The 25,764-nt window shown below is 40.9% G+C and overlaps 1 protein-coding gene across 3 annotated transcripts in view; it reads left to right on the top strand.

Annotated features, from left to right (window-relative positions):
- The window catches only part of PLS3 (plastin 3), a 263,150-nt gene that overhangs the window by 220,492 nt on the left and 16,894 nt on the right, over positions 1 to 25,764 (top strand). For all 3 annotated transcript variants that reach the window (XM_030208871.1, XM_030208872.1, XM_030208873.1), the window contains 7 exons: positions 2,917 to 3,082; positions 9,530 to 9,672; positions 12,678 to 12,773; positions 17,162 to 17,357; positions 18,979 to 19,057; positions 21,057 to 21,171; positions 23,482 to 23,615. In XM_030208871.1, the coding sequence (XP_030064731.1) occupies positions 2,917 to 3,082; positions 9,530 to 9,672; positions 12,678 to 12,773; positions 17,162 to 17,357; positions 18,979 to 19,057; positions 21,057 to 21,171; positions 23,482 to 23,615 (929 nt within the window). The remainder of the gene's footprint in view (positions 1 to 2,916; positions 3,083 to 9,529; positions 9,673 to 12,677; positions 12,774 to 17,161; positions 17,358 to 18,978; positions 19,058 to 21,056; positions 21,172 to 23,481; positions 23,616 to 25,764) is intronic.

Below are 25,764 nucleotides of genomic sequence, written 5' to 3'. Positions count from 1 at the left end.
CTACCCATCGACTTAGTGGTAAGGTTTCATCTGTTAACTGGGCGGTAATGGACTATGTGTGTAGAATGACGATTACTGTCCGGTTTGCGCCGCATGCCGGAATATAAAAATTATTTTCCTTTGCACGTAGTGGATGCTAGTAAAAGTCAAAATTACCGCCTGGGCCAAGCGGTAGCCGGGTGGTAACTCCGAATTGACGCACGTTGGGTGTGTGTAGGCACCTACACGGTTTTGTAAAAGAGCCTCCCTGTCTATTGGATTGAGCCTAGTTCTTGGGTATGGACAATTGTATTAATTTTGACAGATTATTTTTTTTTCAAGGTTTCTATCCTGTTTTTTCCTTGCTTAAGACTTATGGTTTCATGGGTTGGTATGTTCGGGCTAGTATATTGCTGTAAGTAATTGAAGAGTTAATTTGAAAAACTGTTGAGCACGTTTTTTTTCAAATGCATTTATACTGGAAGCACAGTGCCTTCATGGATGGCCTTAAGGTGAATGATATTTGCACTAAATGCATTCATTTATAAGAGATGATATTCAGTGAAAAAAATGTTCTTATGTTAGCTCGAATTCTTGTAAATAAAAATGTTCATTTATCTAGAAAACAGCTTTTCACGTTTTACGGGTTTTGGAACTAAACTCTTCAGTTTGTTAGAGGAAATGATTTATTTTGGGGAAAATAGCTCGAGAGCAACTCGCCACTGCTTATAATTTAAGAGCAGGTGCTGTATTTATATTGATTTCTCCACCAATCACCAAAGGTGATAATTGCAATAAATTAAATAAATTAAGTATACTCAGAGCACAAAGAGACCGTATTTTTAGCTTCAAAAAGGTTGATTTAATATACAATTGCACACGAGAGGTAGGTTTTAAAAGGAATCTTTACAGGTAATCTGTGCCTAAAATAGAACAAAGTAGCAGGTAGGTTAACTTACAAGTCCTTGTTACAAGCATGCTGTGGTCCAGCTGATTGATGAGCACATGTTGAGGACAGGAGGGCTTCTGCAGCTGAAGAGAATCTGACTTGCTTGCAGTGAAGAGAATCTGCCTTGCTGCAGTGAAGAGAATCTGCATCTTGGGAAACAGCTTGTCCTTTTATATTTTTCAAGCTGCAGGAGGATATGCCATGTGGATCTTTGTCCTGATTTCCTGGTTTCCACACGACCCCTGAGCATTTGCAAAGCATTGTGGTATCTTGGTCTGCACACGACCCCTGAGTTGGTCCCATGTCTTATGACATCACGAGACTTACAGTCTGGACTTTGCTGGCAAATGTCTTTTGATGTCCTGTTCAGTCTCTGGGGCAGATACACATTACAAGTCCTTCCTTTCTGCACATGTCTGGAAGCTGATGGGAGGGGCAGGTATACCTTTGACAAGCAAATGTCCTGTTTATGCTTCTCCTGAGTATTCAGGTGTCCACCTTAGTCCATCTTTTGTTAGGTGGGAGGGCAGAGGAAGCTCTTTTGTGTTTAAGTGTTTGTGATTAACTATCTCAGAAGTTCCCAGAAAAAGGAATGGAGAGAGATGGGCTTGAAATGAAACTATTCTCTCTGCTGCCGTGTCAAATATATATTTTTAAAAGATACACAAATATATTGGTGTATATATAATCCAGCAAATATGCTACATATTTCAGTAATAAACTGATACCATTACAAGTTTATCTAGTTATTTAATTAGATTTTACAAACATTGGCTATATCATTGCCCTTTGCACCAAAGATTGTACAGCTGTGGTAGTGATGACTGAGGTATAAATATAATTTGAAAGTTATTTCAGTTAAATACTGATGACTTGTCCATTGTCTTAAGCTTTACCGAGGTGGTGTGTGTATATGTATGTGTGTGTGTGTGTGTGTATATATATATATATATATATATATATATATATATATATATATATAATATACCTTATTCATGCTGAACTGAGGAATACAACTGAAGGGAAGTCTGCTAAAATTCTATGGACGTAAGACTGGTAAGCGCTTGTTCAGTGGAAGCATCTCGCAGACTTGACGCAGTCGAAGACCCTTGATGCTGGCTCTGTGAGTCATCTTGGACTAGCAGATTCACCTGTTTCTCAAGATCAAGAGCAACTTCTCCATCTTCTCTCATGATAACTGTACCCTTTGCAGAAAGATGCAAGTGTTTCATCTACTCAGGGCTATACCTCTGCAAGTCTGTTCTTAAGCTTTGTTAAGAATGATGATAAACTCCAGCTGTTGAATAGTTCTAAACTGTTGCCAAATATGTTTATGGAACATACTGTTTTTATGGTACATCTAAAGCGTACTCTGCTTGTCCAGTGTTGGCTTCTGGGTAGTTAACTGGTAAAAGTCAAGATTATGCATACATTCCTGGGTTCTATATATGTCGTGCAAATTGCACGCCATCATGAGATATGCGTGCAACTAAATTGGCTAATGTGCCAATCCTTGCCAATGGGTGCTTACAATCAATTATTGGCATTGGCAACAATTTGGATAAGTGCGTGCATCTTGCTAGCACTATTCTGTAGCAATCCGCAAGCAAATCTTATAGCGCACAACTCGAGGGGGTGTGGCCATGGGAGGGACATGGGCAGGTCAAGGGGCATTCACTAAAGATGCACACAGTAATACTGAATACCAGGGATCCATGCTTAACTTACACACCAGGATTTACACCAAAGTTTGGCATGGAAATAGATTGTAAGCGCTATTCTATAAACAATGCAACTTGGAGCGCCATTTAAAGAACAGCACCTCCTGAGGGAGTTAAGATATTGCCTTTTGATTGTCATTTTAATAGTAAAGTTAAGTCTTCAATTACAAATGTCTTTCTTTTTTTTAATTCCTTTGAATTGAATTTATATAGGGTATTAACCTGTTGATTGAAAATGACAATTTTTTTTTAAACTCTCATTCACAGGAAAACTTGAACTTAGCATTGAATTCTGCTTCTGCTATTGGTTGTCACGTAGTCAATATTGGAGCAGAAGACTTAAAAGCAGGAAAACCCCATCTGGTCCTGGGGCTTCTCTGGCAGATAATTAAGATTGGCTTGTTTGCTGACATCGAGCTGAGCAAAAATGAAGGTAACAATATATTAACCAGCAGCACTAAAGTGATGTCCACTATGTTTAGTTTAGTTGGACTTGGCCAGTTTGTGAACTGAGCAGGTCAGAGGAAAACAGCAACACAGAAGAACGTGTTGTAGAGGGCCGCAGATGGAACGAGACAGAACCAGAATATGGAGGAAACAACTTTATTCAAGAACCTAACACGGCCTGTGTTTTGACCAATGCCTGCGTCAGGGGTCAACATAGTCGACTGCCAGCGTTTGTTTCCTTATTTGTGGGAGTTGACCCCTGATGCAGGCATTTAATGAAACACGAGCCATGTCGGATCCTTGAATAAAGTTGCTTCCTCCATATCCTGGCTCCACCTTGTTCCATCTGTGGCTCTCTACACTATTATTGATTCTAATGAGTTTGTGGTCACCCTGGCATGCTTCAACTCTAGCAAGGTTAATGGCTATATGATAATTGTGTTCTTTAGCAAAGGCCACAAACTGCCTAGGAGCAATAATAGTTTTTCATTTGGCACCAGTATGTAAGTTTAACCTTTCCAATCCTTTGTATGGTTTTTTGTCTTGAGTAGAAGTACTATTGCATATACATTCTGGGGTTATGTTAGTTTATACTTATTATTGTCTCTAAAAGGCTATACAAGAGGGGTACTATGTATAACCCTTTCAGGCCTTTCCTTAAAAGCTAGGGTGGCTTTTGTTGGGAGGATATACTGAACTTGAAGGCCTAAGATCCTAACTGTATTCATAGTTGTGTCGGTAAACTGTCTCGACTGATATTTCAACATACTGTTTGGCACTATGCACATTTCTTTCTCATATCATCCTCATCTGTTCCCTTCTGTTACTGCTTGGACCTTGGGGCTTTACCGTTGCAAACTGGAGAGCTTTCTCTATTCAGTAAGGATTCCCCAGGTACCTCAGGTCCTCTTCTTTGATTATTGGCCTCCAGTTCTCTCCTCTTTTTGTGTTCTTTTGGGAGCTTCCTCTGGTGGTGATCTTCTCCTACTGTGGCACTGTGTGGATATCGTTCCTCCTTCAAATTTATGCTAAGTGGGCAGTGTGTATCTCAGGTTTAGCAACATAGGGGTAACTAATGGTCTCAACCACAGAACATTATTGAGTGACAAAAAGCCCTTCCTCAAATCATGTACATGTGATCCCCCCCCCCCCCCCCCCCCCCCCCCCCCCACACACATGAGGAGCAGGGCCATAGAGAAATGTATTAGGAAATTTCTGTCCTCTGTGTAGAAAGGAAGAACAGACAAAGCTTCCAAGATGAAAAACAAAATAGGAAAAAAATAAATAAAAGCTCTTCAGCCAGTGGTTGTGAGCTAGCAGTCAGTCTCCCACTCAAGGCCCAGGTTCCTTGCCAAGTCTTGGGCCTGAAGATTTCATGCAAAAGAAGAGGTAGAATTCCTGATCTGTCAAGCACCAACTTGGTCCTTAAAAACTGCATGAGGTCACTTCCCTCTATGGATACTGGAATAAACCATTCCCGCAACCTCCAGTTAGAGATGCTGTGGCTAGAGAATCACGTTTCATCTGACCTACACTGTATGGCATAGCCACCTGCAGACAATGGTACCTATGTTCTAGTGGGACTTTAGAAATATAAATTGAAGAGTCGTGGATGCCTTAACAATCTATTTACTGTTTTAAAGACTCTTTGTGCTTTTTATATGCTGGTGTATGAGAGAGTATCACTCCGACAAAATAGCCCCAACACTCCTTGTAACAAAAAATATCCCTTGACAAATTGGCCCCTAACAAAATAGCCCTTGATGAAATGGCCTCTCCCACAAAATAACCCTTGACAAAATAGTCTCCTTTGCAAAAGTAGCCCATTACAAAAATAAAAAAGCTACCAAAAGAAAGTATACAAATACTTCAATAAAAGACATAAGCAAAATACAATTTCAAAAACATTAAGTATATTAAAATGTGCATTGAATAACATTTCATATGAATTAAAACGTTTGTAAAAGTATGGGTGCGGTTGCTACATGCTGAAAATATCTTTGGCTGACAATTTGCTGTTTCCGATCCCGGTGGGAGATGGGAAACACTGGCAAGAGGTGCTAAGCACTCACTCATGGCAAGAAACTGGCAAAGGTGAGAACATGAGGGGGCGGCACTTCTCGCTAACTGTGTGCACCTACCTGCATCGCAGCCTCTCACGCACATATCCCTGTGAAAAATAAGAAAATGCAGCGAAAAGGAGAGATTAAAAATCAGTAAGTGGGCCATTTTGTCGGGAGCTAATACGTTAGGTGGACATTATCCAGCTCATTTTCGAAATTGATCGCAAGCCATCTTCTGACACATCTGGAGATGGCCAGCGATCTCCTGAACCCAGCCAAATCAGTATAATTGAGAGCCGATTGGCCGGATTCAACTGCTTTCCGTTGCGGAGCCGGCAAAACATCAAGGGGGCGTGTCGGTAGGGTAGTGAAGGCAGGGCGGGACGGGGGCTTGCTCACGAGATGACAGGCTTTGCCCAATAGTGGGAAAAAAAAAAGCCAGACTTGACGAGCATTTGGCCGGCTTTACTTGGTCCCTTTTTTTTTTTCCACAAGCAAGCTTCAAAAAGGAGCCCCAACTAACCAAAAGACCACCGGAGGGAATCAGGGATGACCTCCCCTTACTCCCCCAGTGGTCACCAACCCCCTCCCACCCCCCAAAAAAATCTTTTTTGCCAGCCTGTATGCCAGCCTTAAATGTCATACATACCCAGCTCCCTGATAACAGTATGCAAGTCCCTGGAGCAGTTTTTAGTGGGTGCAGTGCACTTCAGACAGGTGGACCCAGGCCCATCCCCCCCCACCTGTTACACAAGTGGTGGTAAATGGGAGCCCTCCAAAACCCACTTTACCCACATGTACGTGCCCCCCTTCGCCCATAAGGGCGATGGTAATGGTGTAGAGTTGTGGGGAGTGGGTTTTGGGGGGGCTCAGCACCCAAGGTAAGGGAGCTATGCACCTGGGAGCTGTTTTTATTTTTAATTTTTAGAAGTGCCCCCTAGGGTGCCCGGTTGGTGTCCTGGCATGTCAGGGGGACCAGTGCACTACAAATGCTGGCTCCTCCCACGACCAAATGCCTTGGATTTGGCCGGGTTTGAGATCGCCGGCATTATTTTCCATAATGGCCGAAAACTGATGCCGGCCATCTCAAACCCGGCGAGCTCTGACATTTGGCCGGGCCCAACCATATTAGTGAAGAAAAAGATGCCGGCCATCTTTTTCGAAAATACGGTTGGTTCCGCCCACTTACAGCGCCGGCCCCAGAGATGGCCGGCGCCGTTCAATTATGCCTCTCCACGTGGTTGGGCATTTTTTTTGTTTTGTTTTTGTTTTGTTTTGTTTGCTGATGCTATTAAGTCGGGGAGAATTTTAGGTTTTTTTTGTTCGTTTTTGTTAGGGTTATTGTGTCTCTGGGCTTTTTTTTGACTGGGGCAATTTTGACCAGATACCTGAGAATGATACACTTGGGTCAAGGAGGTATTAGTATAAGTTTTTTTTTTTTTTTTTTTTTAAGGCTTAGGGAAATACCTGAACACAGTCCCTTCCTCAGTCAAAACTAGGACTGGTATCTGGCCTTAACCTTCCTTTGCAACTACTTAAGCATTTATTCCCCTCGTTTATTACCTTTCCCAATTTATTTTGATCTAGTCATTGCAGTAACAAGCCTTAAGTAGAGGCCATGCACAAGACTCCTTCCAGATCATACCAATCCAAAGAGAGCCAGATGAGTATCTATGTAGTTTAAGGCTTTTTTTTTTTTAATGCAGCACCTTATTTGTGGAATAATCGTCCACATTTTTATACAGACAGAGCCAAATTTTAATAAATGTAAGGTTCTGTTAGACCTGGTTTTTAAATCAGGCTTTTGACATTGAAGTAGAATGTAGTAATGGAATATATTAGTACAGTGGCGTAGCCAGAAGTGAATTTTTGGGTGGGCCAACAGGTTGGATGGGTGAGCACTAGGCCCACCTCCCCTCAAAATAGCAGAGCTGGTTATAGCCGGAGAGAGATCCTTGGGGGGTGGGGGGAGGCATTGCAATACTCTCTCCAGAAAAAAAATAAATAAATGATCCCAGGTGCCAATCTAAGTCATGTTTAATGTGGGATAAAATGCCATAAATAAGTAAATAAATATAAACTTTTAATGTTGAGCACCTGATTCTCAAAGTGGACATATTCCAAACACTATAATGAAAATAAAATGATTTTTCTACCTTTGTTGTCTGGTGACTTTGTTTTTCTGATCATGCTGGCCCAGTATCTGATTCTGCTGCTATCTGTCCTCTTAACTCTGTTTCCAGGGCTTCCTTTCCATTTATTTCTTTACTTTCCTCCTTTCTTCTTCATTTCTTGCTCTACATCCGTAAGTAAAAGCTGGGACCTCCGCAGCTGGGATCCAGCTTCTGCCTATTTTCTCCATCCATGTGCAGTTTTTCTCCTCTCTTCCTTTCCCCTCATATCATCTCCTTCCTCTCTCTCTTCCCTCTCCTCCATCCATGTCAGCATTTCTTCTCTTTCCCTTCCCCTCCATCTATGTGCATCTCCTTTCTCTGTCTTCCCTCCCCTCCATCCATGTCCAGAATTTCTTCTTTCTCCCCTCCATCCATGTGCATCTCCTTCCTGGTTCCCTTCCTTCCCGTCCATCCATGTCCAACAATTCTCTCCCTGCCCTCCCCTCCATATCCAGCAATTTCTCCTCTCTCCCTGGGCCCTGTCCTCACATCCATGTCCATCGATGCTCCTCTCTCCCCTTTGACTATCTCCCTCTCATTCCCTCTCCAGCACTCCCATTCCCCCCTCTGTCTCTCCCTTCCCCAGTCTCCTAAATTCCTCTCCGATCTTTCACCCACTTCATTAGTCTCCTATTGCCCATACTTTGTGCTCACCACCCCTCCCAGTCCCATCCATCTCCTGCTCCTTCCCTCTGCTCGCCACCCCTCCTAGTCCCATCCATCTCCTGCTCCTTCCCTCTGCTCACCACCCCTCCCAGTCCCATCCATCTCCTGCTCCTTCCCTCTGCTCGCCACCCCTCCTAGTCCCATCCATCTTCTGCTCACCAACAATAAAGAACAACGTGGATGCAGGCAGCAGCTCACAGGTTTGCTTCCTGCGATTTGAGTGAACGGTGGCGGCTGTGCGGGGGAGTAGAAAGAGATTTTCTAAATGGCTTCCAGTTCCTTCCCTCCTTCTCTAGTTGCAGCGGCGAACTGGCGGGCGGCGCCAGTAAAAGCCAGTCTCTTCTACTCCGTCCTTCACTTCCCTGCCCTCTCAGCGCGTCCCGCCCGCCCGAAAGGAAATGACATCAGGAAGGCGGGACGCTGAGAGGGCAGGGAAGTGAAGGACGGAGTCGAAGAGACTGGCTTTTACTGGCGCCGCCCGCCAGTTCGCCGCTGCAACTAGAGAAGGAGGGAAGGAACTGGAAGTCATTTAGAAAATCTCTTTCTACTCCCCCGCGCAGCCGCCGTCTGTTCACTCAAATCACAGGAAGCAAACCTGTGAGCTGCTGCCTGCATCTACGTTGTTGTTCTTTATTGTTGGTGAGCAGAGGGAAGGATGGGACTGGGAAGGGTGGTGAGCAGAGGGAAGGAGCAGAAGATGGATGGGATTGGGAGGGGTGGTGAGCAGAGGGAAGGATGGGACTGGGAGGGGTGGTGAGCAGAGGGAAGGAGCAGAAGATGGATGGGATTGGGAGGGGTGGTGAGCAGAGGGAAGGAACAGGAGATGGATGGGATTGGGAGGGGTGGTGAGCAGATGGAAGGAGCAGGAGATGATTGGGAGGGGTGGTGAGCAGAGGGAAGGAACAGGAGTCGAAGAGCCTGGCTGCTTTTACTGGCGCCGCCCGCACCAGTTCGCCGCTGCGAGTCTGGAGAGATCAGCTGCTGAGCCAGAGCGGGTGCCGTTTCTGCTGCAGTGTGTGTGTGCGGTTGGGTGGGGGGCGGGCCTGAGCTGAAATTGGGTGGGCCTGGGCCCATCCAGGCCCACCCGTAGCTATGCTCCTGTATTAGTAAGATATACTGGCTGCCTGCAGGACACAAGATCCTTGAGAAATGAAAAGTCTTTATGGTATGAGTGGTTCCTTGTGTGGATGTGTTAGGCTTTTCTGTTATAATAATGGCGTTCATCTTTCTTTTGCTGTTATACTCTTAGAAATTATAAACCGCTTGTTCGGTAAAAGTTAAGTTTTAATAAACATCTTATGGTATGAGGCCTAAATCAACCACTTGGTGCCACTGTTACATAACTGGGACTCGCTTTTAACCCAGGACATTAAAACAAATATGTAGACCTGTAGTCTCAAAACATTATGGTAATGCTTCTTTTTATTGACCCATAATGGGTAGAAATGGCATCACAATTTCTCAGTATGTATGTGTCATAACAGTTTAGCTTTGTTTTGATAAAGTGAGTTAACTCTCCTCTCTTTTCAGCATTGGCTGCTTTATTGCGAGATGGTGAAACCCTTGAGGATCTTATGAAATTGTCACCTGAAGAATTGCTTCTGAGATGGGCCAACTTCCATTTGGAAAATGCAGGCTGGAATAAAATTAATAATTTCAGTTCCGATATCAAGGTACTGACAGAGCATATGAGCGCTAAGCAAATGGATACTGTGAAAACTGTCATAGGCGCTCAGATAATTCTCATTTTATGTACACAAGCATTATTTGACTCAAATACTAGAATTTAAAATTGTCATCCCAATATAAAAGCCCATAAAGGGAGAAAAAGCTAGAAGTGTGTAACGTTTTAGTTAGGGCATAATTTTTATACAGTAAAAGTCCAAAAATCCGAATGCCGGAATCCGGACCTTCAAAATTAGCAATTTTCGGACTGCCTGCGATACTGGACTTCCTCCCATCCCCCCCCCCGTCCCCATCACACACATGTTCCCAACCTTGCCTGCTTGCTTTTTCTGCTCTGCAAGGTCCCTAAGGCATCCTTCCTTCCTTCCTCCCTTTGCGCATGGTCCAGCATTTTTCTCCCCACATCCGGCCCTGCCCGCAGATCTGTCGCTTACCTTTCCTGAAGTCCTTCGATACTGTAGCAGGAGCTTACTCACAGGCTTCTTCCACTTGCACTGTGCCTTTCCCCTTTGACCTGTCCCGCCCTTCCTACAACAGGAAGTTGCAACGAAAGGGGCAGAACGTGTCAGAGGGGAAGGCATAGTGTATACCATAGACTGCCTGTGAGTATGGCTGCCGTTGCGCTGCAGAACCAAAAACAGAAAAGGTGAGAGACAAGATCCACAGGCAGCGCTGGGCGTGAACAGTTGTAACAAAGGTTAGTACAACAATATATGCATTCTGATTACTTAACCATGCCATTGTTGTTACTTCTAAAGAGCCTTTCTAAAAAAAAACTGAATATTCAGTTATGAACAAATATGGTGATTAGAATAATAAGGGGGATAATCACTGTACCAAATATTTTCTACAATAGTGTTAGCAGTCCCTCTACTATAGTGCAAGGAGTTTATATTAAAGATAAAAGTATGGCTGACAATGGGCAATTAAGTCTTACGCATCTATAAAATAGTAAACTGCTGTAGTCATGTCTAAATATAATTGAGCCTTTTTCAGGCATCAGACTATGAGCCTGTGATTTTTAGGTTGTTGGCACTGTATAAGTGGTACATTAAATAAAGATACCTAATACAGATTGAAAAAAAAAAAATACACACACACACACACAGTAACATAGTAGATGATGGCAGAAAAAGACCTGCACGGTCCATCCAGTCTGCCCAACAAGATAACTCATATGTGCTAATTTTGTGTATACCCTACTTTGATTTGTACCTGTGTTCTTCAGGGCACAGACCATATAAGTCTGCCCAGCACTATCCCCGCCTCCCAACCACACATAATGAATATTGTATGATGTATGTAAAAATGTCACAGTATAAAGTTATGAAGTGTTGTGTTATGCTTAAGTCAAACATGTGACTTCAAAAATTAATATTCTTAATACATATTCACAAAATTACATTTGAGCTAAAGGACTTCAGATCAAAAACACTAGCAAATATAGCTTTGACAATGCAGTAAAAACCTGCAAATATGAGTCACAGTGAAGTTATATATCTCTTTATTCGTCCTCAAATTTGAATTTTAAAAGTATTGCCCGAGAATCCAGAAAATTTGGACCGACCCGATCCCCGAGTCTGGATTTTTGGACTTCTACTGCCCGAGAATCCAGAAAATTTGGACTGCCCCGATCCCCCGAGCAGTCTGCATTTTTGGACTTCTACTGTGAATATATTTTTATATGTACATGCTGCTTATAAAAATTTTTCCCCCTACCCTCCTCCAAAAACTAAAAAAGGCACACACTTCATACAGTTCTGGAGCAGACTTGTTAGTGGGTGGACTTGGGGTAGTTTATGCATGTGCTTTATAAAATGAGTGTTAATGCATGCTTTGTGTAAAGAATTTATATCTGCTCCCAAGCAGGTATAAATGTCCACAGCTTCATTTTAGCCATGATTTCTCCAGTTTTTCAGGGGCAGTTTTTATAAAGGAGTAGAGGATAAACAAAATGACGATCAGGCGTGGGGATGAGGTCTTCAAATCTTTATTAAAAGCACTGTTGCAATGGGCCCCATTAAAATGGGCCCTGCTGCAGATAACTCAAGCTAATCTTTAGTAAAAGACTCCTTGAGTGACTTAATAACATTGATGCAGAAATAAGTTACTCATGTATTCATGTAGGCCAGTTCCATGGTATGAATCGAAGCACACAATGCACTTGATAGAAGAAGCAAAGTATAACATAGTAAATGATGGCAGAAAAAGACTTGTACGGTCCATCCAGTCTGCCCAACAAGATAAACTCATTTTACATGGTAAAGTATAATATACAGAATGAGGATTGCTCTAGAGCCAGGCTTATAATGAGGTCAGAATATAGTATTTTAGCACAAGGACTCCTGTAGCTGCCCTGTGAGGAGATCTTTCTTCAGATATGTTTTTCCTGATACATGCTGTAATATTTTTTTTTAAAGTATTTTTATCATTCTCTTTAGATAATAAGGTGATATCTGTATATAGCTATTTTTTTCTTTTTTATAGGTATATATTTTTTTGTAAACAATAGTCTGTGTCTGTCTTAAAGTCAAAGCAATGCAATCACCTTTCTAACTTCTACTAAAGCTTCCATTTTGTTGATGGCGTTTCATTGAGCTTGTTTTGGTAGCCGTTTATACATAGTTTAATAGATTAACCTTAAAACTCTTCAAACTTTTGCTATGCTTATAAGCCTTCCTTGACTGAGTTGGTAGTTCGAAAAACTGGCTGTTGAGCTGTCTAACTTTCTTTCTTTCTTTTTCTTCTGTTTGCCGCCTTTGGATTTCTGCTTGTGCATTTTATTCCTTCTTGTGTCCAGCTTACTGACTTCAGTATCTCAGTGAAGGTACAAAGTTAATTTTAAATTCTTCCTTTTAGCCAAAGCAGCTCAACATTTATGGACTTGTCATCAAAACATGCTTAGTGGAGGTATTCCAAAATGAAGCATGCATTTATGAACTTAATAGGACCTATCAAATGTTTAAAAGCTTGTTCGTGTCCATTTCTATAGGATTCAAGAGCCTATTTCCATCTCCTCAATCAAATTGCACCAAAGGGACAAAAAGAAGGAGAAGAGAGAATTGACATCAATATGTCTGGTTTCAGTGTAAGTATGTAGAAGGAATGTGTATTCATTAGCCCATTAAATTTAGTGTGTGCAAAATATTTTTTTCTGTTAACCCATGCCTCAACAAATTATCATTAAATCTGGGAGCCGGCGTCTGAGGCAGCTCACTTCTCCTTTCCCACTCCTCCAACATTGTTCCCAGTGAAGTTCTGGGGGAGTGGAATCTCCTCTCAAATTAACAGTAACTGTTAAAAACTGATTTATTTAAGTCTGTATTCCTATTCTATGTCTCTGGTCAAAAAATTCATTAAATCACTGACAGAAGCCAGCCATCTCTCTTCAGAAAGTGTGCCGTCAGCTGTGTGACAGGTGAAACGAAGCAATTACCTGTGTTTCAGGTATCACCATGGCCTGTGGCTCCATATCTAATTCCACCCCCCCCCCCCCCCAAGCTTTCACCCAGAGTCTGTCTGTGTGTCTGTCTCTCTCTTTTTCTCCCTCTCTTGACAGTGTGCCTGGGAGTCTGCTACCTGTTTCCCTTTCCAATAATACATAGCTCATTTCTTCACCTTCATTCAGTTCTCTCTATGCTTGAGCTGCACAAAGCAGTAAGTTGAGGAAGTCTCAAGGAACTCAACTTCAAGACCAGCTCAAACTTGCACTGCGTGACTCAAGCTTGTAGAGAACCCACTTTTGTATGTGGCAGTGGGATATGTGCTGTTTAGCAGCTCTGTGACACATCTTCATTCAGGGACATGAAGTCATGGTGCCAAGATGCAATTTCTAGGCATTGTGGTGACCTGGTGCCTGGGAGTTTGTCGAGTTTTAGTCTAAGATGTTAATAATCGATATGTTTTAAATCAAATTTAATTTGTTTTATTTAGACTCCTGACGCAGGCCAGTTGGGCCGAAACACAGCTGTGTCGAGTCATATCACCTTAATAAATTTATTAAATTTTTTTCATTTTTGCTTGTGTTGTTGTCTTTTTTTGATTTCCACCTTTTTTTCATAATTCTGTTTTTATAGTTTTTTCTTCTTTGTGTGCATTTTGTATTTTTCATTTTGTAATTCCTTTTTGTACATTTTCTTTTTGTTTTTCCCCTTTTTTTGCTTTTCTTTCCCTTTGTTGGTTTTTTTTGGCGTCATCTTCGCTGTTTTTGATTATAGTTTGTCGAGCCCTGCATTAAACTTTGAATTAACAAGTGTACAATTGATTTATAGACTTGAGAGCTTTAACAACATGTGAAAGGAATAATAATTTTTTTAAAAAGGTCCAGGCCTATTTTAATCTTCTCCAATATTTCTATGATGCTGCTGTTAAAAGGTATGTAGATGGTGACGTCGTCAGAGATCAGAAGATCTGGTTATACGTCTTTACAATATAGGATCTGGTCCTTAAAAAAAAAAAAAAAAAACCCATTGAACCATGTTGCCACTGCATAGTAAGACTTTCTGTCCTTGGCATGTTAGACTTTTGTTGTAAGAGTGGTTATGACTGTTTTGGTACTGTATAGTGGTCAGAAGCCTTATCGAGAAGTGTGGAGGATTGAAAATTGTGTCAGGTATTCTATCATTTGCTTTGCTACCAGTCCCTCCATCGTTTGTCAGTAGTGGTATTGAGGCCACTGGCCTGTACTTTGTGAGATCTCTGATCTTACTAGTAGTATTTTTAGGAATTGGGGTCAGTAGAGTGTCGCCCTTTTCTGCTGGGAACTGGCCATTCAAAAACATGTATGCGATGTGTTTGGTAAAGCTTTCAATGAACCAGTCTGGTGGTTGTTTCATCATATAGTTAGGGCAGTTATCTATTAGACAGTTTGCAAGTGGATATTTTGTCAGTAATGTCTTGACTGTGCTGGTTTTGGGTGTCTTGATGGAAGACCAGATTCTCTCTGCCTTGATATGCACGTTGTTGATTTCAGTCATGTAGGAGGTTTGATCTTGTTTTTACTATTTTTTTGTTGTTGTTGTTCGAAATGTTGTGCAAGTTCATCTGCAGTTAGTGGTATTTCATTTGATGCTAGTACAGTTTGGGTTTTTCGTATTGATTTGTTCAGGGTTCACATATTTCTGCTTTAAGTTTTTGTATATGTTCTTATAGCTTTCCTCCATATGGTTTTGTTTGTCTGTTTTGGTTTTGGACCATTTTTTTTCTAGTTTCCTACAGAGTTTTTTTTTTTTTTCATATGTAGGAGCTCATCATTAAACCGGAGATGTGGTTGTTTTTTTTTTTTTAGTTCTATTTTTTTTCTTTTTAAGTGGTGCTATTTTGCTCAGTTTACTTCATCCCACTTTCTTATGAACTGAATGTTATTGTGTGTTATGTTTTCTTTGGTTGTTCATTGCTGTCGTCCAAAAGGTATGATTTATCCACCTTTCCTCTGGTTGTGAAGGTGTATGGTGAAGGGATCGTCGTCTACTAGAGATACATATGGGAATTTTATTCCATTCATTGGGTGAGGCAGCTCATAACCCGGTTAGCTGTATTATTATCATGTAGTAGAAGAACCATGTCTTTAACTTGGCCATTTTAGGGAATGTTAGGACACAGGAGGATTCAAGGTGTAGTTATTCTCTGGGTTTTTGTATCATTCAGACAGGGTTTTTGTTCTATTTGACATCTGTGTGACAACCTATGTTGAAGTCTAAGCCTTCTAGTGGGAATCGGCTGATGTCAGTCCTGATGGACTTGATCAGTGTTTAAAGGAAATTGATTACATCTGAATATTGAAGCATCTCAAGCATTTGATACAGCTTTTGGATTTCTCAAGATAGATGCGTCTGACGATGGTAGATTGGACTTAGAAATGCCAGACTCTCTCTCTTTGCCCTTCAAATCTCTTAGTCATCTGGGAAAGGGAAAAGGAGTTGAATGTTTAGCAGTGCTGGTTCATGAGAGAAGCTGCTGCTTTGTTTTATTTTAGGATTATTTTCTGCCTTTTTGAAGGAGCTTAAAACTGAGCCCTTGTTTTATAGACTTAAGAAAGAAGATAAATCATGGCTTTTTTTTTTCTCAAGCTTTTCAGGGAAAGGAAGCTAATTTTGAGCTTCTCTTAGGCATTCGGGTAGGTATAAATACCCAAATTAAGTCATCGTTGTTTTGTGCAACTTTGTTTTTTGCTTTTATTGCAGAACCTAATTTTATTTTTTTTTCCTTCATTTTCTTTTCTATTTTCCTTATGGTTTATGGTAAACAGCTTTATTTCATTGAAGTGAAATGCAATATATCAAAAAGATTAATCTAAAACATAAAAGGCACTGAAGGAAACTTGACCAGGCCCCAGACACTATACATGTACATGGTCTTTCTCTGATATAATGCCCCCCCCTGCTGTAGCAAAATCAAACTGTTGACAAATATGGATATTTAAAAAGGAAAAGGAACACCTTATGGTGGTGGTCACAAAACAGAGATACGCCTTTTCGTTCCCATACAGGCAGTCAAGTGACATCAGTCGTGAATGAACTGTGATCCTGATTGTCCTCTGAGATTAATAACTAGTTGGTGTAAAATATCGCAGGACTGGGTACATCCACTACCCACCTCCCTTCTTTGTTTTCTGAGGTTTTTTTTTTCCTTGTGCTTTTCTTTATGGATCCTCTCATTTATGGACTAAGTATTGGGATTGAGAGGCAATATTTTATTTAGATTTCATTTAGAGTCTATGAACTTCATTCTATTGTAATTTTTTTTATTCTCTCTCTATAATATCCTAAATGTTCTGTACAAGTTCTTGCTTGGATATTGTATAATAACTTTTTAACAACAACAAAAAAAAAATCCCAGGATTCTGCTCAAACCCTCTGATAGGGACATATTTCCTACCCTGAATTTTTATGTTAATGTCTGAATTGTATTGATTATAATTTTTGGGGTGCATAATTCACTTATAGATACAATATACTTACCTTCTGAGGCCTTACAAAATATTTAGTAATGACATAACTTTAAAAATGTGGTTTTTAGATATATATTTTGATCACTACATTTTCCATAGGGGCAGTCTGCCAGATACTCTCACCCCCAAATGAATTACTTGCCCATGATTCACTGTCTTATATCCAAACCTGAAACACCTAAAGCTTTTGTGTCTCTGTCTAGATGTAACTATTTATCTTTTCATAAGATTTCTGTGGATCTTATTAAACAATTCAACATTTGTCTGTTAGGCTTTCTTCTTGTGTGAAAAATTGTTATAATCATAGAGGTATAGAAAAGCCCAGACAGTCTATAATAGCTCTTTTTCTCTGTCTCACAACTGATGTATTCCAGCACTCTGATCTATGGATCATTTATAGACCATTTGGGTTGTGAAGTGCTGCTGACTCTTCACAATGGGAGCTCCAAAGTTTGAAAAAAATAAAAAATAAATCTTGCTAGAAAGAGTCACCGGTGGGTCTCATATTCACTTATTTCACTCCACAGGAAAAAGATGACTTGAAGAGAGCAGAGTACATGCTTCAGCAGGCAGATAGGTTAGGTTGCAGACAGTTCGTCACACCTGCTGATGTGGTCAGTGGTAACCCAAAACTGAATTTGGCTTTTGTGGCAAATCTATTTAACAAATACCCTGCACTTACCAAGCCTGTGAATCAGGACATTGACTGGACACTACTAGAAGGTGAGAACTGATTTAACAACATCTTAAATTTAATTTATATTCGTTATATCTTAATGGCAAGATTAGTGGTGCTGGACAGCCAACAAGCAAGTATATAACTAAAAGAAACCATTTAGACTTTAATAATAATTTGCTTGAAATTCATCAGAGACCGGGGTTAGCCATGGGCAGCCTAGGTCCATCCACTTTTAGTTCAAACGTACCCAGAGGCAGTGCACAATAGCCTCACCAGTTGAAGTCCTTTTTGGCTGGAACCCCCAGGTCACCAAATCACTGTGGCAGTTGGCAACTGCACTCCCAGCTGCCTCTACCAGCACACCATGGTTGCTCAGTTCATGGGAGCTGGGAAAGCACCCACTAACTGCCATGGTCTTTTGATGGCCATGGGGTTGAAGTTGAGGATGCCTTCAGCTGGCGTGGCAGGCACTAATTCTGTAAGTTTGGTGGGGGAGGGGGAGCCATAGCATAGAGAAAATGCATTTGTCCACCCATTCTGCTCCTGGATCCACCCGGGAATTTCCTTCTGGCTATGCCACTGACCATGGGTAATTTAATTACTGATAGCAAAATTTTGCCTATGGAAATATTTGTTTTCTGTTTCCTTTAGAAGAGAGGACATTTTGTTTTACCCAAGTGAAATTCACTTTACAAACTTGAAAGAGCTTGGGAGCTGACTAACTTACAGTGTTAAGGTGTGTGTGCGTGTTAACTGTTTATGTAGTAGTTCAATTTAGACTAGACCAAGACATTGAGATCACGCAACTGCTAGTCATGTTCTAAACGTAGTCATTTGTGCCAAGCGAACATTAAATTGCTTGTCTTCTAACTGGTGAGTTTTACTTAATGTGGTTTGATCTTTCAAGTACCTGAATTTTCCTACTCAAACCTCCTATGATAGTGCTGAAACCTTGACATTAAATCCATTGCCAACTTTTTGCCAGTAGATGGTGCTAGAGAGACATTTATTACTTTTTTGTCAAGCACGAAAGCTAATGACTGACCATCTTAGGGGAAATGTAGAAGGAAATAACTGAATCTACACACACACGCACACTATTGGCATTCACTATTTTAATTTTGAAAGGAGGTTGTTTATATAGGGCAGCATAATTCATGGTAGTAGTGTTGCAAGAGGGTAGATTCCCCCTTCTCCCCCCCCCCCCCCCCAACTACCACCACCACCGTTAGTCCCTACCGAGAAAAGTTAGCCATGTCAGTAAAGCCTGCCCCCTCCCAGTATGCCACATGCAGCCAAACACTGGCATCATAAGCAAGTTCAAAATTCATAATTCAGCTGCACATCATGAACTTGATATGGTCAAACCACACGTTCTGAAACAACTTACAGGGTTGTTACTTGAAGGGGGAGGACAGTGGCTTGATGGCCAGGAGAGTTTTGTACCATGTACAAGGGTGATTGACCCCTTATATAGATGCCCAGTGTGGTCCTGGTGTCTGTGGGGTCAGAATTCCTCAGGTGATTGTCCTGCTGCGGAACTCTCTCACTAAGAACAATTTGGACTTTTAATTGTTTTACTTGAGTACATTTGACCTAGTTCTCAGTAGCAGTGGATATACTGTTTTATGCAGTGTGTTGTAATGCATGTGGTTCTTTACTCAGGGGAGACTCGCGAGGAAAGAACTTTCCGTAACTGGATGAACTCTCTTGGGGTAAAGCCACATGTAAACCATCTGTATAGGTATGTCTCCATTTGTATTCCATTTTATTAAACTGTGTTTATTGTCTTAGAAGATGGGTTGGTACTAGTAGCGCTCTAGAAATGTTAAGTAGTAGTAGTAGTAAAATGGATTTGTAAATTGTATTTTCAGCTAGTGAAAGGAAAAATATATTGGTTACTTCTCAGACTAAGAACTAAATTATTAAAACTGGATTTTAAAGCAGTAGTTCTGGAAGCAATGCTGTGGGACCAACTGGCCATTTATCTGTACACTGTGCAGTATATGGCACTGCAATAAATGTTAGTCACCACATGGCACATATTAATAAAATTAAATTAGTCTTTCTATGCCTCCTGAAAAATAGACTTAGCTAGGTTATTGCCAAGGGAATAATAAGTGCTGCTTTAAAACAGTTGTTCCTATGCTCTTAACAAACAAACAAAAAAGGATATTGGATTAAGGGCAGTGTTTCCCAAACCTGTTCTGGGGGCTCCCTAGCCAGTTAGGTTTTCAGGATATCCACAGTGAATATTCATGAGAGAGATTTACATGCAATGCCTCCCCTACATGCAAATCTCTCATGAATATTCATCATGGATATCCTGGAAAATTAATTGGCTGGGGAGCCCCTAGGACAGGTTTGAGAAACCACTAGTTTCAGTTCTGGCTTAACCTATGGACCAGGTGAGGCTCTGGCCTAGGGCGCCAAATGCCTGAGCCTGTGATGTCATTGTCCCTATCTGTTAAGCTGGTCCAGAGCTTACCTGGCAGTGTTGCGTGTGCAGGAAAAAAATAAGAGCCAACAACTCCCCTTCCTCTCTGTGCCTCAGGTTACCTTACCCTGTCTACCTTTAAAGGCAGTTTCCCCCCTCACAAACAGTGTTTCACCTAACGCTACCCACATCGGCCCCAGCATCTGTCTTCTGCTGCGCTCTGGCTCCTCCTTTGACATAACTTCCTGTTTCCACAGGGGCATGGCAGAGGGAAGACACAGGCTGATGCTAATAGTGTTAGGTGAAACGCTGTCTGTATTCAGGATGGAAAAACTGCCTTTAAAGGTAAGCGGGGGGGGGGGGGGGGGGGTGGCCTGGGGGTGTGTGCCAGTAGGAGGGCGCCAAACCAAAAGTTGGGCACCATGGTCCCTTGAGCATGCCCTGACTAATAGAAAACCCCAAAATATGTTTACAGTTAGTGCTTTGGCTAGTCTATGAACATAACCAGAGAAGAATAGCACTAGGAGTTGGGCTCAATTTGTATCCAAATGCAGTTTGGGCGTAGCGGATTCCTGCACGTTTGTCCTGCCAGCAAGTATGTAAGCACTGCTGCTTCCTGTTATTGGCTTTTGATTTTTCCCCAAGTCTGCCCTGTGCTGCTGCTTTGAAAGAGGAAAAGGGGGTGCGTGGTTAGAGTAGGGCTTATTGGGATCAATTCTATGAAGTGTGCCAAAATGAGGATGAATCATAGACAGCATGTGGCATGGCCACTAACACCATGTCAATAGTAGGCATAAAAGCACGAACATTAATGAAGCACTTAACTAATCTATGCTTGTGTTAATATTTGACATGTCCATGCTCCACCTATATGTCTCCTCTATCCACACCCCCTTGCATTTACACACTAACCCCCCCCCCGGTTACTAAGCCGTGTACTAATGTCATTCACTTTGGGCTATGTCAGCATTGCCACACGGCTTAGTAAATAGGGGGATAAGTGAGTTGGCATGCTTAAAATTATAGAATACTGCTAAGCATGCACCTAGAACTTACACACATGATTGTTACATTCGCGTTCATAAGTACTATTATAATCATAGCACGCACATGGGGCTTACGTTTAGGTGCTAAGGTCATGGCTTATGAGGGAATTCTGTGTGCGACAGCCATCTCCTTCCAAATTCAGGGTTGCTTTGGAAGTGTCTGAGCATGGAAGTTGCATGAGAGATTTTTGAGTTCAGGTCTGCAAAAATTCTTTTGCTCACTTTGAGAGTACCTTCATTTTTTTCTGATTTGCTCACAGTGACCTTCAAGATGCTTTGGTTATATTACAATTATATGAAAAGATCAAAGTTCCTGTTGACTGGAACAAAGTTAACAAGCCACCGTACCCAAAACTTGGGGCAAACATGAAAAAGGTGAGAATATTTAAATGAGCTTTGCTTTTTAACTTTATTACTTTAATGTATTTTTGAATAGTGCAAAGAAAAATATCCTCAAAAGGGAATAAAATACACCAGTGGTTCCCAAACCTGTCTTGGGGAAAATCATAAGAAAATAAGTGTTGACATATTAGGACAGACTGAAGGTCCATCAAGCCCAGCATCCTGTTTCCAACAGTAGTCAATCCAGGTTACAACTACCTGGCAAGATGCCAAAACAGTACAATGCATTTTATGCTGCTTATCCTAGAAATAAACAGCGGATTTTCCCAAGTCCATCTTAATAATGGCTTATAGACTTTTCTTTTAGAAAGCTATTCATACCTTTTTTTTAAACCCCGCTAAGTTAGCTCCTTTTACCACATTTCTCTGGTAACGAATTCCAGATTTTAATTACACGTTGAGTGAAATATTTTCTATGATTTGTTTTAAATTTACTACTTTGTAGCTTCATTGCGTGCCCCCTATTCCTAGTATTTTTGGAAAGAGAAAACAAGTGGTTCACGTCTACCTACTCCACTCATTATTTTATAGACCTCTATCATATCTCCCCTCAGCCGTCTTTTCTCCAAGCTGAAGAGCCCTAGCTGATTTAGCCTTTCCTCATAGGGAAGTCATCCCATCCTCTTTATCATTTTCGTTGCCTTTCTCTATACCTTTTCTAATTCTACTATATCTTTTTTTGAGATGCAGTGACCAGAATTGCACACAGTAATCGAGGTGCGGTCGCACAATGGAGCAATACAAAGACATTATAACGTTCTCATTTGTTTTCCATTCCTTTCCTAATAATACCTACCATTCAGGTTTTCAGAATATCCACAATATATATTCGAGAGAGATTTGCATGCAGTGGAGTGCATGCAAATCTCATGAATATTTATTGTGTATATATTCTGAAAACCTGACTGGCTGGGGGTTCCCCCAAGACAGGTTTGGGAACCACTGAAATACACTGTGGGATGCTGCAGATCAATAATACCCATAGCAGCATATACTAAGCAAGTAGCTGTTTTATTAAAAAGAACTTAAATAAAATAACCTATAAAATTGGGAAAATAAGTCCAAAACACTTTATATAGTAGTCCATATGCCCAACATGTTTCAGCATACAGTGCCTGCTTATAAGGTTGCACGTAAAAGGGGTCTCCAGCTCCTGAAGTAACTAAAAACAGGTCCTGGGGGTAAATCAGCTATAAATATCTTGAAAATAAACCTGCAAATTGAAGCAAGCACTGTGCCGAAACTCTTATTATAGGTTGTCTTTGTGATTAAAGTGTATGTAGTGTGTGTTTTTTTGTTTGTTTTTTTTTTAAATCAGCTACTTGCTCAGTACATACTGCTCTGTGGGATTGAAACTTTCAATCACATGGTGTATGGATGATCAGTGAGGGGAACTAATCAACTCCACAGCGCTATCAGTACAGCTAATTTTCAGAAATAATATATGTGCTTAGATTAATGGTTTGTGATGGAAATAAAAATGAAGAAGCGGGGTCATCAATTACTATACACACACAGCCCCATACCAATCCCAAATATTTTACCACAATCATATGTCCTCAACAGTGACCACACAGGTCCATGGCTCGATACCTCCTCATCAGCCTTTTCAAAGTTTTTAAACCTCAAACTTCAATTTTTTAATTGTTTTAAAAAAACATCCTTCTGTTAAAACATTTGTCGCGGGTCCTTTTTACATACTAAAGTGATTATACTGATGATTGACTTTAATTAAAAAGAAAAAAGTCTTTTATTAAATGAAGTTTAAGATTTAAAAAGTTTGAAAAGGCCAATGAGGCAGGCGAGCCATGAACCTGTGTGTTCAGAGTCACCACTGAGGCCATATGATTGTTTAAGGATTTAACATCATTCCAGTTAGATATCAAATTTATCTATTATTGTATCTGTATCTGCCTAGGTTTGTATCTTCAAAAATTTTGCTGGATCTTAAGTTGCCTAAAAAGAGACCATGATAAAAATAAACTTGTAAACTCTGCCAATATTACATCCTGCAAAAACTTCTTAAAAGACTCGGCTATTCTTTATTCACAAAGCCAAAAGATTAAAAAAAAAAAATCATTTCTAACCCTAGACATTAGTAAATTCCTTGTGTTCCATGTAGGAAGGAATCTTTTTTTTTTTTTTTTTTTTTTTTTCTGACAATGAATGGTCTTCATCTCAATTTTGTGTGGTAGTACAAGAATTGTAATAGCTTCTGTCATGTTCTATGTGCTTTTCTTGTGTAATGAGTTGATTTTTAAATTAAAATATTTGTGTTCATAGTTAGAGAACTGCAACTATGCAGTGGATCTAGGAAAGTATCCAGCCAAGTTCTCTCTGGTTGGTATTGGTGGACAGGATCTGAACGATGGAAATTCAACTTTGACACTGGCATTGGTCTGGCAGCTGATGCGGAGGTACAAGACTATTCAGTTTGCTCTTTAAATACATTTCAGTCCATTTTGGGGTATGTTTTCAGATGGCATTGTAAGATGTTTCAAATAGAAGAAAAGGTAGGTCATATAACGATAATGATTGTAAGTCGTATAATGATTGTAAGAAGTTTGATGTTTAGCTGAAGGCATGTTATATTCAATTACAGTAGGTATTTTCCTATCCAGGGAGGGCTTACAATCTACATTTGTACCTGAAGCGGTGAAGGCTTTAAGTGACTTGCCCAAGGTCATGAGGAGCTCCATTTGGATTTGAAACTTGGCTTTCCCAATTCTTTGCCTGCTGTTCTAGTTTCTAGGGATTTTCTTTGTCCGTTATCTGAATTTAGTCCTTATGAAAAGTGCTAGTCCTCAGTCTCTCTCACTCAGGGTTTGATTCATTAGGGTCTTCTCCCATTAAACACAGAATGGGTGGGAGGGAGGATGTCTCGTGTGATCTTGATTGTTGGTTCTCTATACAACTATTTCTCTTCGTCCTCTTCCAATTTGATGAAGAGGAATAGTAGTGTAACGAACCAACAATCACGATAAGTTTATGGCTGACAGCTTATTTATTTACTAGTTCTGCACAATATGGAGAGATTGAGTGTCAGTTTGACTCCGGGCTTTCCATTGTTAATTGAAACTTAGTGGTTTGCAATCGTCAGGGCAATATCGGATTGTTTGAAAAGATTGATTCCTAAGTTGGACATTGGGGAGTGGGGATGTGTTTTGATTTTTTGTTGATTGAAAAAATTCAAAAACAATACTTATAAACACATCTATATACACAAAAAACTCTTTTTAAAAAATAAGGCAAGAAAGTAAAAAAAAAAAATAAAAGTAAAAAAGGAGGAAGCTCATGATGTGTAAAGCTAATTATCTAGCTCTTTGAGCAGGGACTGTCTTTTTTGTGTATGGTATACAGCGCTATAGAAATAAGTAGTAGTAGTAGTAGTAGTAATTAAGCGAGCCGAAACCGTTGGCGTTTCTCACTGAAAGTAAGCTCAGCTGATTCATCTATAGCCTATACTGAATCTTCCCTTATACTTTCCTTGTTTTCAAAATTAGCTGCTCCTTAGTCTCCTTGTTTTTGTTATCACAGATATAGAGGGATTGATTTTACTTTTTGATACCCTAGAGAAGCAGCAGTGGCAGCTTGGGTGACAGCGGGATGGAGGTGGAGAAAATATGCCTTGGCACCCCTATGTAATTCGCTGCAATGCCCCATTTGGGAACCACTGCCATAAGCTATTAAGATGGATTTGGAAAAATCCACTGCTTATCTACTTTACCCTTTTGGAGTTGTCAGATACTTGTGACCTTGATTGGCCACTGTTGGAAACAGGATCCCGGGCTGATGGACCTTCAATCTGTCCCATTTATTTTATTAGGATTTATTTACCTCCTTTTTGAAGCACAATGGCTCAGTGTAATATGCTTACTCAGTCCTTCGTTCTCCCACTGGGGAGTGTAACAGCGTCTTCCATATCCAACAGAGATATGGTAATAGTATGACATTGAATACTAATAGGGAGAGTTTTATTCTTAGCATTGTAGCTGCTGTGACACAGGCTTATTTTCGAAAGAGAAGGATGCCCATCTTTCAACACAAATCGGGAGATGGGCGTCCTTCTCCCAGGGTCACCCAAATCGGTATAATCAAAAGCAGATTTTGGGCATCCCCAACTGCTTTCTGTCATGGGGACGACCAAAATTCCTGGGGGCGTGTCGGAGATGTAGCAAAGGCGGGACTTGGGCTTCCTTGACCCATAATCGAAAAAAAAAGGGCGTCCCTGACGAGCACTTGGACAACTTTACTTGGTCCTTTTTTTTGTTATGACCAAGCCAAGAAAAGGTGCATGAACTGACCAGATGACCACCGGAGGGAATCAGGGATGACCTCCCCTCACTCTCCCAGTGGTCACTAACCCCCTCCCACCCTAAAAAAAAAAAACCTTTAAAAAATATTTTTTGCCAGCCTCAAGTGTTATACCCAGCTCCATGACAGCAGTATGCAGGTCTCTGGAGCAGTTTTAGTGGGTGCAGTGCACTTCAGGCAGGCGGACCCAGGCCCATTCCCCCCCCCCCCCCCCCACCTGTTACACTTGTGGCAAATGTGAGCCCTTCAAAA

This window comes from Microcaecilia unicolor, chromosome 7, assembly GCF_901765095.1.
Source record: "Microcaecilia unicolor chromosome 7, aMicUni1.1, whole genome shotgun sequence".
NCBI lineage: Eukaryota > Metazoa > Chordata > Amphibia > Gymnophiona > Siphonopidae > Microcaecilia > Microcaecilia unicolor.
Note: the sequence above shows the minus strand (reverse complement) of the source record. Positions and strands in the feature narration are given on the sequence as shown.